The sequence below is a fragment of the Osmerus eperlanus genome, chromosome 8, assembly GCF_963692335.1.
Source record: "Osmerus eperlanus chromosome 8, fOsmEpe2.1, whole genome shotgun sequence".
Lineage (NCBI taxonomy): Eukaryota > Metazoa > Chordata > Actinopteri > Osmeriformes > Osmeridae > Osmerus > Osmerus eperlanus.
The window spans coordinates 4,706,557-4,719,266 of NC_085025.1; the positions used below are offsets into that span (position 1 = coordinate 4,706,557).

A 12,710-nucleotide genomic window follows, 5' to 3' on the forward strand; every position below is an offset into this window, starting at 1 on the left:
TAGACCGTGCTGGGCTGAGAGAGGAGCATACCTGGAGTGGGAGCTGGCTTCACTCAGACTGTAGGTGCTGCTGTCTCTCACCAGCAGGTGTGTGGGGGGGCTCCGGGCCTTCCCCTCGCCCCCCCTCTCCCCCGGGGGGCCCGGGGACTCGGCGGTGGCCGCGGACCTCTCCAGCACCCTGCGGCCCCCCTCGGTGGGGCTGTGCCAGGGGGAGGGGGTCCTCTCGCGGGCCTCGCGGCCCCCCGGGGGCAGCAGGGAGCTGGAGCTGCCGTGGGAGTGGGAGGCTCCGTAGGAGCTGGTGTCGATGCCACTGTCGGCCGAGGCCCCCTGGAGGTAGCCCCCTCCCAGGCCGTTGGGCTCCGTGTCGGGCTGGTCCCCCGGGCCCCCGGCCCCCAGATCGTACCACTTGTCGCTGTCGCTGTGGCCCCCGCTGGAGGCTGTGCTGGACAGGGTGTTGCTGCTGGAGTGGCCCGAGTACGGGCCGTCAGACTGGAGGAGAGGAGGGAGAGGAAGGAGGAAGGGAGGGAGGGAGGGGGGGAGAGAGGGAGGGAGAGGAGAGAGGAGGGGAGAGAGGGAGGGGCGGGGAGGGGAGAGAGAGAGGGAGGAGAGAGGAGGGGAGGGAGGCCTTGTTTAGTTAGTAGCCTCACTAAACAAAGATACTGAAGTTAAAGAGAATTGTGGGTGAAGTCTGAGGGAGGGAGGCCTGGACGAGGCTGGGCACTTCAGCTGACATGTGTCATGAGTGGGACAGTACAGGTACAGTAGAAGCCCAGCTGATCTGAGGTAGGACAGGGAAGCAGAAGAGCCTAGCGGCTGAAGCTCACCTGGCTGCCCTTCTTGGGGGACAGGTGGATGACCTGCTCCTGCCTCTGGATGCGTGGAGCTCCGGAGTAGCCGGGACCAGGCTTGGACATGGGTGCGTCTGAAACACAAACACACACAGCTAGAGAGACACAGCGAGACACACACAGCTAGAGAGACACAGCGAGACACACACAGCTAGAGAGACACAGCGAGACACACACAGCTAGAGAGACACACAGGAAGCCACCAGATCCCTCCAGGTACATCCCACAGCCTACACGACACATCCTTCACTATACACCTTCTCACCCCAGGAAATCCCACTGACACTGATCCAAAGATACGTGCAGAGTGGGATCTGAACCTGCCACCTCTAGACCTGCCACACGACATGTTGACACTCGGACACAACGACACGTCCAGCACAGATACACCCCGCGTAGCGCATCACTTCCCGCGTAGCGCATCACTTCCCACCACGTCGAGCCAAAACGCTCCAACAGAACGACCAATTTAAGTGAATAACAACTGTACGAAACATTTTCACCAGCGACAAACCTTTTGAAGCGCAGGAACGCATCTTTTTAGCCTGGATCGCCTCACAAACTGGACACATGTCCGGAGTGTGTGTGTATAACTGTGTGTCCCTGAAATGAAGCAGTGTGTCCATGGGAGGCACCTGGGAGTGTAATGAGACTGCTGTGTAATTGCAGAGGTGTTATGCAACAAAAAGCACACAAAAATAGACAGAAGAGGCAATTAGGGAGCTGTGGACCCAAGGGGAGAGATGGCAGCATGTGTGTATCCTTGTGTGTGTGTTCATATGTGAGAGAGAGGGGGGGGAGGAGACAGCAGGGAGGTGAGAACATCAGCCTGAAGTGAATTGATTCCCACCATATTTGCCCCACCACGGTCTGCTGTGTATGTCGTTCTGTCTTTTTGTACAGAACCGCTGGAGCTCAGGCACTAATTAAAGTGTGTGTGTGTGTGTGAAAGATATCTGTGGCATTCCCAGAGACAGTAGATCTTATCCAGGCCTGGCTGGCTGGAGGAAGGCCTCATGGATGTCAGGTGGACAGCGTAGAGGTTAAAGCACTTCTTGACTGCAGGTCAGGAAGTGGTAAGTGCAAAGGAGGGGGGATTTGGACCGCTGCAGCTCTAAGAGTCTCTGCATGCCTCCAGAAGCATGCAATCAGGAACAGAGGACAGGGCCTCTATAGCAGGTTAAAGACACACAGGTGAGCTGAACCCTGCATACTGACTACTGGTGTGAAGTTCATGGGAAAGAAAAGGAAAATGTGTGTGTGTGTGTGTGTGTGTGTGTGTAAACACAGTGAGTGTTTGTATTCATCATGCAGGATGAAAATACATTGTATTTGGAGAATTACCCCAGGGTAGCTGTGTGTGTGTGTGTGTGTGAGTGAGTGAGTGAGTGAGTGAGTGAGTGTGTGTGTGTGTGTGTGTGTGTGTGAGGAGTGAAAGGCCAGATATGGTTGTTGGGCAGAGGGGTCAAGAGGTGAGAGAGAAGTAGAGAAAGGCAGGGGGGAAAAGGACAAAGGGAAAGACATTCGGTAGAAGAAAGAGACAGAGAGAGAAACCACAGAGAGACTGGACTGAACTGGACTAGGTGGGGCTGAACTGGGCTTAACTGGGCGGGGCCAGGATGAACTGGGCGGGGCCAGGATGAACTGGGCAGGGCCAGGCTGAACTGGGCGGGGCTGTGGTGAGACAGGGGGAGGGACTCCATCGGCACAGGGCAGAAAATGAGGCTCTGTAGGTTCGTGAGGTCCAGAATGCAGGGCTGAAAAGGCCTGACCGAGGCAGCAGAGGCAGCAGAGGCAGGAGAGGCAGGCAGAAACGTGGATGGAGGTTTCTTTTAATCTAGAGCATCAGAATTGAGCTGAACGATAAAAGGTGGAGTGAGTCATGGAAGATTTCGACCTTGAGAAATGGATATGCTGGAGAAGGAAGGGAGGGAGGTTGGAAGGTGAGAGGAGGAGAGAGAGGAGAGAGAGGGAGAGAGATTGATAGAGAGAAGGGGAAAGCGAAGGAGAGAGACAGAGAGAGAGAAAGAGAGTGAGGGAAAGAGAGAGTGGGAAAGAGAGCGAGAAGGAAAGAGAGAGGGAGGGAGGGAGGGAGAGAGAGTGAGAGGAAAAGAGAGTGAGACAGAGAGAGTGGGAAAGAGAGCGAGAGAGAGAGCGAGAGAGACTGGGAAATAGAGCGAGAGAGAACGAGAGAGAGAGGGGGAAAGAGAGAGAGACAGAGAGAGAGAGAGAGAGGGAGGGTGGCACACAAAGAAGGCGTTACACAACTGTACAGACAGGAAAGAGGTATTTCTGGTTTTTATTATTTTCAATTGAACCTTGGAAGGAGAGAGGGTGGAGAGGGGGTTGATGTGTGTGTGCGTGTGTGTGTGTGTGATGCCAGTCACGCAGCTGGGAGGATGAGGAGGATAGATGGAGAGATGAGGGAGGAGGGTAGCAGTGTTGTCAGTGTCGCAGCACTCGTTGCCAAGAGCCACAACACAGGAAAGAGCAACAGAAACGCACTCCTGTCACACACACACAGAATATATACTACAACACACACACCCCCCCCACACACGGAATGTACGCTACAACATGTGGGAGGACAGGCAAGGCCATACTATGTCTTCCGTTCCCTTTTTCAAACGCATTCCACTCCCCTCCCCTCCCCTCCCCTCTCCCTGTCTCTGACTATGTCTGTGTGGGAGTGTGTTGCCTGTGTGCTGTTCCGTGCTAAAGCTACACTTCAAACGCACCAGTTGTAAGGCTTAACGTAACCAAGGCAATTTAAATGGTGTTGTGCCTCAGAGGAGTTAACCAGGCATTCAAACCATGTCTGCACTACAGCATGATAATGCACCACAATTACAGCCGCCAAAAATAACTGTCCACTTTGATTTGGTGTTGTTAAAACCGCACACTGTATGTCAAGACATGGCCACGTCATTAAAGGTTTAGCATTATTATATTAATTACCTGGAGAGTTTCTTTCAGCTCCGCCCCCTTCCTCCATCCTCTGCCAATTGGGAGTGGACTTGCCACTTGTCCCCCCCTCTCCGGTGCCCTGCCGCTCTGCAGAGAGGGGGGGGTGGCGACTGCCACTGAATCTGAAACACACACACACACAGTCTTATTAAAAGCTCGCCTACGTACACTATTCAAGGATACGCAGCTTCTCATCTGCTCAGCATGTGTTTGCCATTGCAGTGTGATTGAAATGACAGTAAGAGAGAAGAAAAAGAAAAAGTCAGTTTGAAGTGAATCCTAAATGAGAGTTTACCAGCAGCTGCGTGGGGTGGAAGCTTCCGGAACACCTAGTCATAAGGAGCGTGCGTGACTTCCTCTAAGGCTGCTGTCAGTGTGCTATAGATAACATGCACGCGTGCACACGCACAAACACACGCATGCAAACACAACCAAACCAAACACACATCAAACACACACACACACACACGGCTTGGTCTTACGCCTCAGGCATGGATTTCTGTCTCCAGTGGGCGGAGCCAGCGGAGGCGTCAGTGGAACAGGAGAGGCTGCTGGGAGAGCTGCGGTTGTGAGGCGAGCGCCCCAGAGCCAGCGACGAAGCCAGGGCATAGTTCTCGCTGCCTGGAGACATCCTGGAGGAGGAGAGAAGGTTAGGAGGAGAAGGGAGGACAGGAGAGGGGAAGAGAGCTTGTGCATATATGTATGTGTATATGCCATAAAACAGCAGAAAGGGATAAAAATAAAAAAAAATCAACTTTTTTAAAAGTGGAATTCTTTTGGGATCCAGGGGGACTCCAGGGTCCTACCTCTTAGTGTCCAGGGGCCGGCCGTCACTGCTGACACTGCGGGGGATGGCTGTGTTCCTCTCGGGCCTCTCGGCCGACAGGGTCTTCCCCACGGAGCTGCCCAGGCTGACGGCCCGGTTGGGGGTGTGGGGCTGGGGGGAGGCCGTCAGGGACTGCTGGGGGCTGCTGGACGTGCGCTGCCACTTGTTGTTGTTGCTGCGGAAGGGGAACTTGTACTCAAACGAGCCGCTCTCCCCGCTGCCCTTGTACTCCACCACGGGGACACGGAAGAGCTCAGAGCAGCCCCTGTAGGGGGGGGGGGGGGCAGGAGGAAGAGGGAGAGAACGAGAGGAAACAGGTGGAGGGAGGTGAGATGGAGGCAGAGATACGAGAGAGAGAAAGAGAGCACCGATTCATTATACAAGAAAATGATGTCAGATAACAAGAAAATACACAAACACACACACCTGCGTGACGTGGCACACACACACACACCTGCGTGGCGTGGCACACATACACACACACACACCTGCGTGGCGTGGCACACACACACACACACACACCTGCGTGGCGTGGCGTCCTCGTGCGGAGGGATGATCACCACCCGGACCGTCACCGACGTCCTCAGCAGGTCGATCATCTGCTCGTGGGTCAGGGTCGCCACAGCAACCTTGCAGATCTCCACCAATCGGCTGCCCTGCCGGAGGCCCGCCTGCCAGGCGTAGCCGTAGGGCTCCACCTCCGCCACGATGCCCTCGTAGTTGACATGGAAACCCAGCTGGCCCAGGGCGTTACGCCTCAGAGTCATCTCCGAGGTCTCGTAGCCCTTCGTTAGGAACTGGGGAGATGGAGGGAGGGATGGATGAGTGGAGGGAGGGACAAATAGAGGGAGATATGAAAGTGAAGAGTCATTTTGTGGTGGGGTCTTGTTATAATGTCAGGGCAGAGTGTTTGTGGTCTGATATGATGAAGAGGAGCTCCAGTATTAACGTGAGTCTGAGAGGCCAGGGCTGCTTACTGTGTAGAACGCTTCAGTATACATGACTAAACGTGTCCACTAGGCTGTGTCTGGTAGTATATCTAACTAGGCAGACAGGTAGGACACACACACATGGATGAAATCATCCCAGCACTGTCCCAGGTTTAGTGCCACTTCAACACACTCCCCTTCAACTTCACCCTCAACCTTCCCCAGGCTTGGACGCTGATGAGTTGTTCTGCTGACACACAGACACACACACAGAGACACACACACACACACAGAGACACACACACACACACACACAGAGACACACACACACACACAGAGACACACACACACACACACACACACAGAGACACACACACACACACAGACACACACACACACACACACTTGGGTTGAAAGCCTTGTCTGGCCGGGTCAGTGTGGAGTGTCTCAATGCTCTCTCGCTGTGTGTGTGTTAGCTAGCTAGCTAGCGTGTGTGTGTTTACATAGTGACTAAGTAGTTCCTGACTTGCTCAAGGCTTCTTCCTTCCTCTGTGGTTGAGCTGACTGGAGATCAGCGCTAGCTTCCTGACATGTGACCTGAAAGCAGGCTTGCTCCTCACGCCCTGAGAAGATCCAGACATGATCCAGACTTGATGCAGAGAAGATCCAGACTTGATGCAGACTTGATGCAGAGAGGGTCCAGACATGATCCAGACTTGATGCAGAGAGGGTCCAGACATGACCCAGACTTGATGCAGAGAGGGTCCAGACTTGATCCTGATATGATCCAGACTTGATGCAGAGAGGGTCCAGACATGATCCAGACTTGATGCAGAGAGGGTCCAGACATGACCCAGACTTGATGCAGAGAGGGTCCAGACTTGATCCTGATATGATCCAGACTTGATGCAGAGAGGGTCCAGACAGGACGTGTGTGTGCTAGTATGTGTTTCTGTGTCGGCTGCAGAATATGATGGAGAACCTCAGGCAGGTTTGAGTCAAGAGGAAAACACATGCACACACATGCCTGTGGGTGGCTGGAGAAAGGAGAGGCATTGAAACCCATTCATGATTATATAAGTAAATGTTTTTTTCTAGCTAGTTACCATGGTAACAGCTCTAGATTCAGCGATACTTGTACGCGTTCTGGGGCAATTATGAACGAGCAGCCCCCCTCCCTTTCTGCCCCCCTCCCTTTCTGCCCCCATCCCTCCCTTCCTCCCTGCCTGTCTCTCTGCCCCCATCCCTCCCTTCCTCCCTGCCTGCCTGTCTCTCTGCCACCATCCCTCCCTTCCTCCCTCCCTTCCTCCCTGCCTGTCTCTCTGCCCCCATCCATCCCTCCCTTCCTCCCTGCCTGCCTGTCTCTCTGCCCCCATCCCTCCCTTCCTCCCTCCCTCCCTTCCTCCCTGCCTGTCTCTCTGCCCCCATCCATCCCTCCCTTCCTCCCTGCCTGCCTGTCTCTCTGCCCCCATCCATCCCTCCCTTCCTCCCTGCCTGCCTGTCTCTCTGCCCCCATATCCCTCCCTTCCTCCCTCCCTTCCTGCCTGTCTCTCTGCCCCCATCCATCCCTCCCTTCCTCCCTGCCTGCCTGTCTCTCTGCCCCCATCCCTCCTTCCCTCCGTGCCTGCCTGTCTCCCTTCCTCCTTTCCTGCCTGTGGTGTTCACCAGCAGTAAAATATCATCAACAACGTGTTTGTTAAGATGGAACAATAAAGTAAAATGAGTGGAGCATCGATCATCAGAATGAGGTGGCATCTGCAGTGTTTCATAAGCATCTTCCAAGTCTCTGTCTTTCTTCCCAGATGGAACGCAATTTCCTGGATAGTTTATGTGTGTGTTTGTACAGCAGAAGTTGTGGGAACATCAATATGTGGTGCATGTGTCTGTGAGTGTGTGTGTAGGAGCTCTGAGAACAATCTGTGGTGTGAGAATGAGTGTGTGTGTGTGTGTGTGTGTGTGTGTGTGTGTGTGTGTGTGTGTGTGAGAGACAGCTCACCTCCAGGCGTTTAACCACCTCTCTGAAGTCCTCCGTGTTGTTGCTGACGCTCCTCAGAGACACACTCTCCCCCCTCTCATAGAAGATCCGCATGGAGGCGGGGCTCCCCAGGGTCCAGCCAATCACGTCCTTCGTGGCACAGTTAAACACCACCGCCTTGGCTTCCTGGTCCAATAGGATGAGGAAGTCGTTCGAGATGGCCAATAGCGCTTCCAGCTCCCCGCCCGCCCCGTGATCCTCCGCGTGGACCGCCCACGTGATGGCGCCCAGGCTGCGTAGCTCCGCCCCCGCGTAAGGACGGCTTTTCTCCTTCCTCTTGTGAGCCAGCGATATGAACGGAAACTTTCCGGAAGGGTCGATGGGCGTGCTGGTGGTGTGTCGCTCCGCCAGGTCCCTCAGGTACTCCTGCCGGGTCCGCGTTGCCATGGCGCGGAACTTGTGCGATTTGTGGGCGGCGCTCTCGGCGTTGATGACCTTGGCCAGCAGGAAGTCCCGGAACACACAGGACTTGGGGAAGGTGACGCCCTCGGGGATGGGAGGGCCGAAGGAGGGGACGTCACAGGAACGAGTGACTGCCACGCTGCAGAGGGGGAGGGAGGGAGGGAGAGAGGGGGAGAGAGGGGGAGGGAGGGAGAGAGGGGGAGAGAGTGAGAGAGAGGGAGGGAGAGAGGGAGGGAGAGAGGGAGGGAGAGAGGGAGGGAGGACAGAACAGGGTTAAAACAACAGTAGGATTGTGTGACATTTGGCCTGGACTTTATATGGGCATGAAAACAGGGTGCGGGTGGAGATTCTGTGGCTTGGCAACGTTCCGGAACGTTACGAGATCAAGTAAATCAAATCATCTACAGTTCAGACCTTGGTTCTCCACAGCAAACTATAGCAAACCTAATGTATTAGCAAATTAAGCAGGGTTTCAATGGGACTGTGGTAGAGGCAGATTTAGGCCAGGTTCCCGCTCCCCTTCTCTCTAAACCAACACAAGCTCTCTGGTTCCTGCCTTCTCTCTGGGGATCGCTCTCCCACCGATCCCCATCCCTCTCTTTCCCCCCTCTTTCTTTTGTTCTCCGTCCTCTCCTTTTTGGGTTTATTAAGGCCCTGGAATGACCATCCCAAGCAGTCTGCCCTGTCTGGTATGTGAGGAACTCAGCTGGGTGGCCCGAGAGTGAGAGGGGGGTGGAAGGGAGGGAGGGGGAACGGAAGAAGTGAGGGGGAGGAGAGGCAGAGCAGATGAGGAAGAGAGGAAGAGAAAGAAGTATGGTGTTGCTCCTCCTTATCTCCCTACCCAGTCCCAGAGAAGGGAAATAGAAGACAGGAGGAAACAGAGGAGAGGTGGGAGGGAAGAAAGAGAGCAGACCTGGGCCAGGACTAATATGGTCATAACTTGCTCACACACACACCTCTCCCTCCCTCTTTCTCCAGATAGATAAGAGTGTGTCTAACAGAGAGGGTACTGTCCAGCACTTGGGTGGTTAGCATGCGTCCCTGACAGTAAATGACTAAAATGTGCTTCATCCCTGATGAGGGTTTGGCCTATTCTGTTCTGGGAGAAGCAGCACAGCCATGTGTTGACACTTACCAAGGCTATTTCTGCTCCTTGGAACAGGGAGGAAGTGGTTCCAATGAAAACCAGGATACGCAAAAAAGAACTGCAGCAATGACGGCTCTGAACTAGTTTGGCCCTTTGTCAGGATGGGCCGGACCCTAGCTACAGTTTATTTGTCCGTTCCAGTCTGGGCCTAAACCCCCTGGTTTTCTACCAGGGAGCTTGTTACAGAGTGACTTGCATCTTCTCTTTAAGACGTGTTTCTCTCCTGGAAAAAGGAGACAGATGAGACAGGAAGTGGAAGCATGTTCGAGCAGAAGTCATTACCACTGAGGCACCTTCGCTAATAATGGATACGGATGATGGCCTACATAAGCCTTTTCTGTAGAAAAACTGAAAATAAGCCACTTGTGCCGAACCTCACAAAGCTAACCAAAGGCCAGTGATTCATAATGAGAGTGAGAGAAAGAGAGAGAAAGAAAATAAAGAGATGAAGAGAGTGGTTGAGAGAGGGAAAGAAAGAGATGCACAGGGGGCGAGCTATAGAGAAGAGGGTGAGAGAGAGAGAGAGTTTAGGATTGAGCTGCATTGTTCTGTCCTGACTTTCCTTGGCTGCGTGCAGATGGAAGTAAAAAAGCGTTGCCGTGGCTTCCGTGATTGCGGTCATATAAATATCCTGTGTGTGGGCAGCGCGTCTCTCTCTCTCTGCATCCAGGGCCCGCGGAGCGCGCGGAGCAGAGAGGGAGAGAGAGCGAGCGCGTCAGAGCAGGAGAACGGTTCTCCAGGGGAGAGCCACCCAGCAGCACCTGACCCAGATAAGAGCGCTGCGGTACAAACCCAGAGACGAGCGTCTGGCTTGTGAAACAGTCCAAACGTACCACCTGTGGACTGGATGCATATCCAGTCGGAGGGCGCTCCTTAGAAATGTCACCTGTGCTGTATCGAAGGTGGTGTTCAGTGAGAGAGTGTCTTCTAAGCATGAAGGGAAGGCATCTCCAGGCCACACCATTCAGAATCAGAAATGTGGCTATGTTGCTACCCAGGCAGGCACACCCATACCTGTTCTCAGGGTTAGTGTTGCCCAAGCCCTGTGTTTGACACAGAGCCATGGTAAACCAGCAATTAGCCTTTATATAACCAGGTTTCCCAGGTAGTTAGAATTAACAGCTTGTTATGTTTGTTAAATACCACAGTGCCTGTCCGTACACCTGGAGCTAGACACAGCCTGTTAACACCACAGGAGTCAAACCACAAACAGTCTTGTTACAAAGAGAAACAAACACACACACACACGCACGCACGCACAAGCGCTCGAAGGCACTCGGTAAAGCAAGTTTTAACGGCATTTAAAACAGCGATTCTAAGTGACCCACCTGTTGAACTTCCCGCGTTGAACCAGCCTTAACTAAAAGATAAATACCGTAGTGGACGAGGTGAACTAACTAAATAAAATGGAGGGGTGGACTTCAGTCACATGATTCTTGGTATGGGGGGGTTGACTAGGAGAGAGAGGGTGGGGCAGGCGGGGCATTCAGGGCGAGGGGGCTTGACCAACTCTGTGCCAGGCACCCTCCGAACATGCTGGCAGCATTGTGTGTGTGTGTGAGTGTGTGTGTGAGTGTGAGTGTGTGTGTCTTTCAGCCATTGTTGCTTCCTTCAGCCGCTACAGCCCTTAGCTTTGTGTGGTTCCCCATGGGGTACAATTAAGACCTCACACACAATAAACTCCAGCAGCAATTAAAGCAGCCATTAAAGAGAGAAGGAGCGAGAGAGAAGTGGGCAAAAAAAGAGAGAGAGAGAGAGATGAAAGAAAGAAAGAGAGAAAAAGACAGAAAAAAGAGAAAGAGAGAGAGAGATGACTACTCCAAAGTTTCTCCCCCACAGCAGGAGTAGAGGAGGAGGAGGAGGGAGACATCCTCTGTTCATTACAGAGAGCCAGCTCATATGACACCAGGCTGGAATAAAGACAAGAGATTCTGCATTGGCTCCACCGCAGAATACCATCCCTGCATCAGTAAGGGAGAGGGCTCAGCCAGGGGATCTAGGGAAGACTAATCGAGCCCAGAGTAGAGGAGTGTCAACATGTCAGCGCAGGCTCTGATTAACAGCAGTAGCTGTGTCACTGCAGGCCACAGCAGGTGTACAGTACATGTGCGACTTGTGCGGTGTGTGTGCATGCGCATTTGTGTGTGTTAGTGTGCTACACTCACCCGTGGCTGCTGTGCGTGTGTGTGTTTGGGTGTGTGTGAATACGTGCATGCGCTCCCCTCACCTGTAGCTGGTGTGCGTGTTTGGGTGTGTGTGAATACGTGCATGCGCTCCCCTCACCTGTAGCTGGTGTGCTTGTGTGTGTGTGAATACGTGCATGCGCTCCCCTCACCTGTAGCTGGTGTTGTCGGAGCAGGGCTGGTGCGCGCGCACCACCACAAACACGTGCTGGAAGTGGGAGCGGATGTTTTTGGGCGTGAAGGGCAGCGCCCCGGGCTCCTGGAACACCACGGTGACAATGTCGTTCCCGATGTGGCGTTTCCGCAGCAACTGGCAAGGTAAGACACAGGGACGAAGGACTTAGGAGAAACTTCAGGAAAAAAAAAAAACGAGCTTTTGGGAAACACAGTGGTGGATAACGAGTGCGATCAAACGGCTAGACCAAAACTACGCCGCCTGAATTGTTACGTTTTCGCTTTGTGTCCTACCTGCTGTTTGTTGTGTGGGCGTATACAGTGCTGTGTCCTACCTACTGTTTGTTGTGTGGGCGTATACAGTGCTGTGTCCTACCTGCTGTTTGTTGTGTGGGCGTATACAGAGCTGTGTCCTACCTGCTGTTTGTTGTGTGGGCGTATACAGTGCTGTGTCCTACCTGCTGTTTGTTGTGTGGACGTATACAGTGCTGTGTCCTACCTGCTGTTTGTTGTGTGGGCGTATACAGTGCTGTGTCCTACCTGCTGTTTGTTGTGTGGGCGTATACAGTGCTGTGTCCTACCTGCTGTTTGTTGTTGGGGGTGTAGGGCAGCATGGTGGAGACGTGGAACATGATCTCATAATCCTTGTAGGTGGTGTAGAGGGAGTGGGTTCCTGTGGAGTCAGCTGCAGGAGAGACAGACAGGTGGATGTTAGTCACAGAGGTCTGCTTCCTGGGGCTCGCTGTTCAAAGGAGATTCAACAAGATAGCCTGGTCTGAATTGTGTGCCCTGATGGAAGGCCCTTGGGTTGTTTGTTCAGATAGACCATGTTTATTAGGGGTGGGGGGGGGAAAAAATCGATTCACATTCGAATCACGATTCAGTCTACTAGCGATTCACAAACTTCAAAAATAATTTATATATTTTTTTTTTCTTGGAAAAATTGTGAATCGATTTTTTATCGAATCGGGACCCCAAGAATCGAATCGTGAGGTACCAAAAGATTCCCACCCCTAATGTCTACTGTAACACTCACTCTTTCAGTCTCTCCCTCTTTCCCAACTGGAGACATCTCATATCTAAAGAACCAGAGTGACCGTACCGAGCAGCATTAGTGGACTTGGGTCTTGTGGCTCATAACAGGCAGAGAGAGGGGAGGGGAGGAAGAGAGAGAGCCAGAGGGGGAGGAGGGGCTGAGA

General features: G+C 53.3%; 2 protein-coding genes across 4 annotated transcripts in view; one reads left to right on the forward strand and one right to left on the reverse strand.

Moving 5' to 3' along the window:
• Positions 1 to 12,710, forward strand: part of chac1 (ChaC, cation transport regulator homolog 1 (E. coli)) — a 182,779-nt gene that overhangs the window by 143,580 nt on the left and 26,489 nt on the right. The gene's annotated exons all lie outside the window — the stretch shown is intronic.
• The window catches only part of sipa1l1 (signal-induced proliferation-associated 1 like 1), a 51,001-nt gene that overhangs the window by 4,518 nt on the left and 33,773 nt on the right, over positions 1 to 12,710 (reverse strand). For all 3 annotated transcript variants that reach the window (XR_009931034.1, XM_062468561.1, XM_062468560.1), the window contains exons 9-17: positions 12,093 to 12,196; positions 11,490 to 11,647; positions 7,567 to 8,146; positions 5,164 to 5,438; positions 4,622 to 4,906; positions 4,298 to 4,447; positions 3,807 to 3,937; positions 825 to 922; positions 32 to 489 (exon numbers count right to left, since the gene is read on the reverse strand). Coding sequence is in view for 2 of the 3 variants with exons in the window: in XM_062468561.1 (XP_062324545.1) it covers positions 32 to 489; positions 825 to 922; positions 3,807 to 3,937; positions 4,298 to 4,447; positions 4,622 to 4,906; positions 5,164 to 5,438; positions 7,567 to 8,146; positions 11,490 to 11,647; positions 12,093 to 12,196 (2,239 nt within the window). In the remaining variant the exon portion in view is untranslated. The remainder of the gene's footprint in view (positions 1 to 31; positions 490 to 824; positions 923 to 3,806; positions 3,938 to 4,297; positions 4,448 to 4,621; positions 4,907 to 5,163; positions 5,439 to 7,566; positions 8,147 to 11,489; positions 11,648 to 12,092; positions 12,197 to 12,710) is intronic.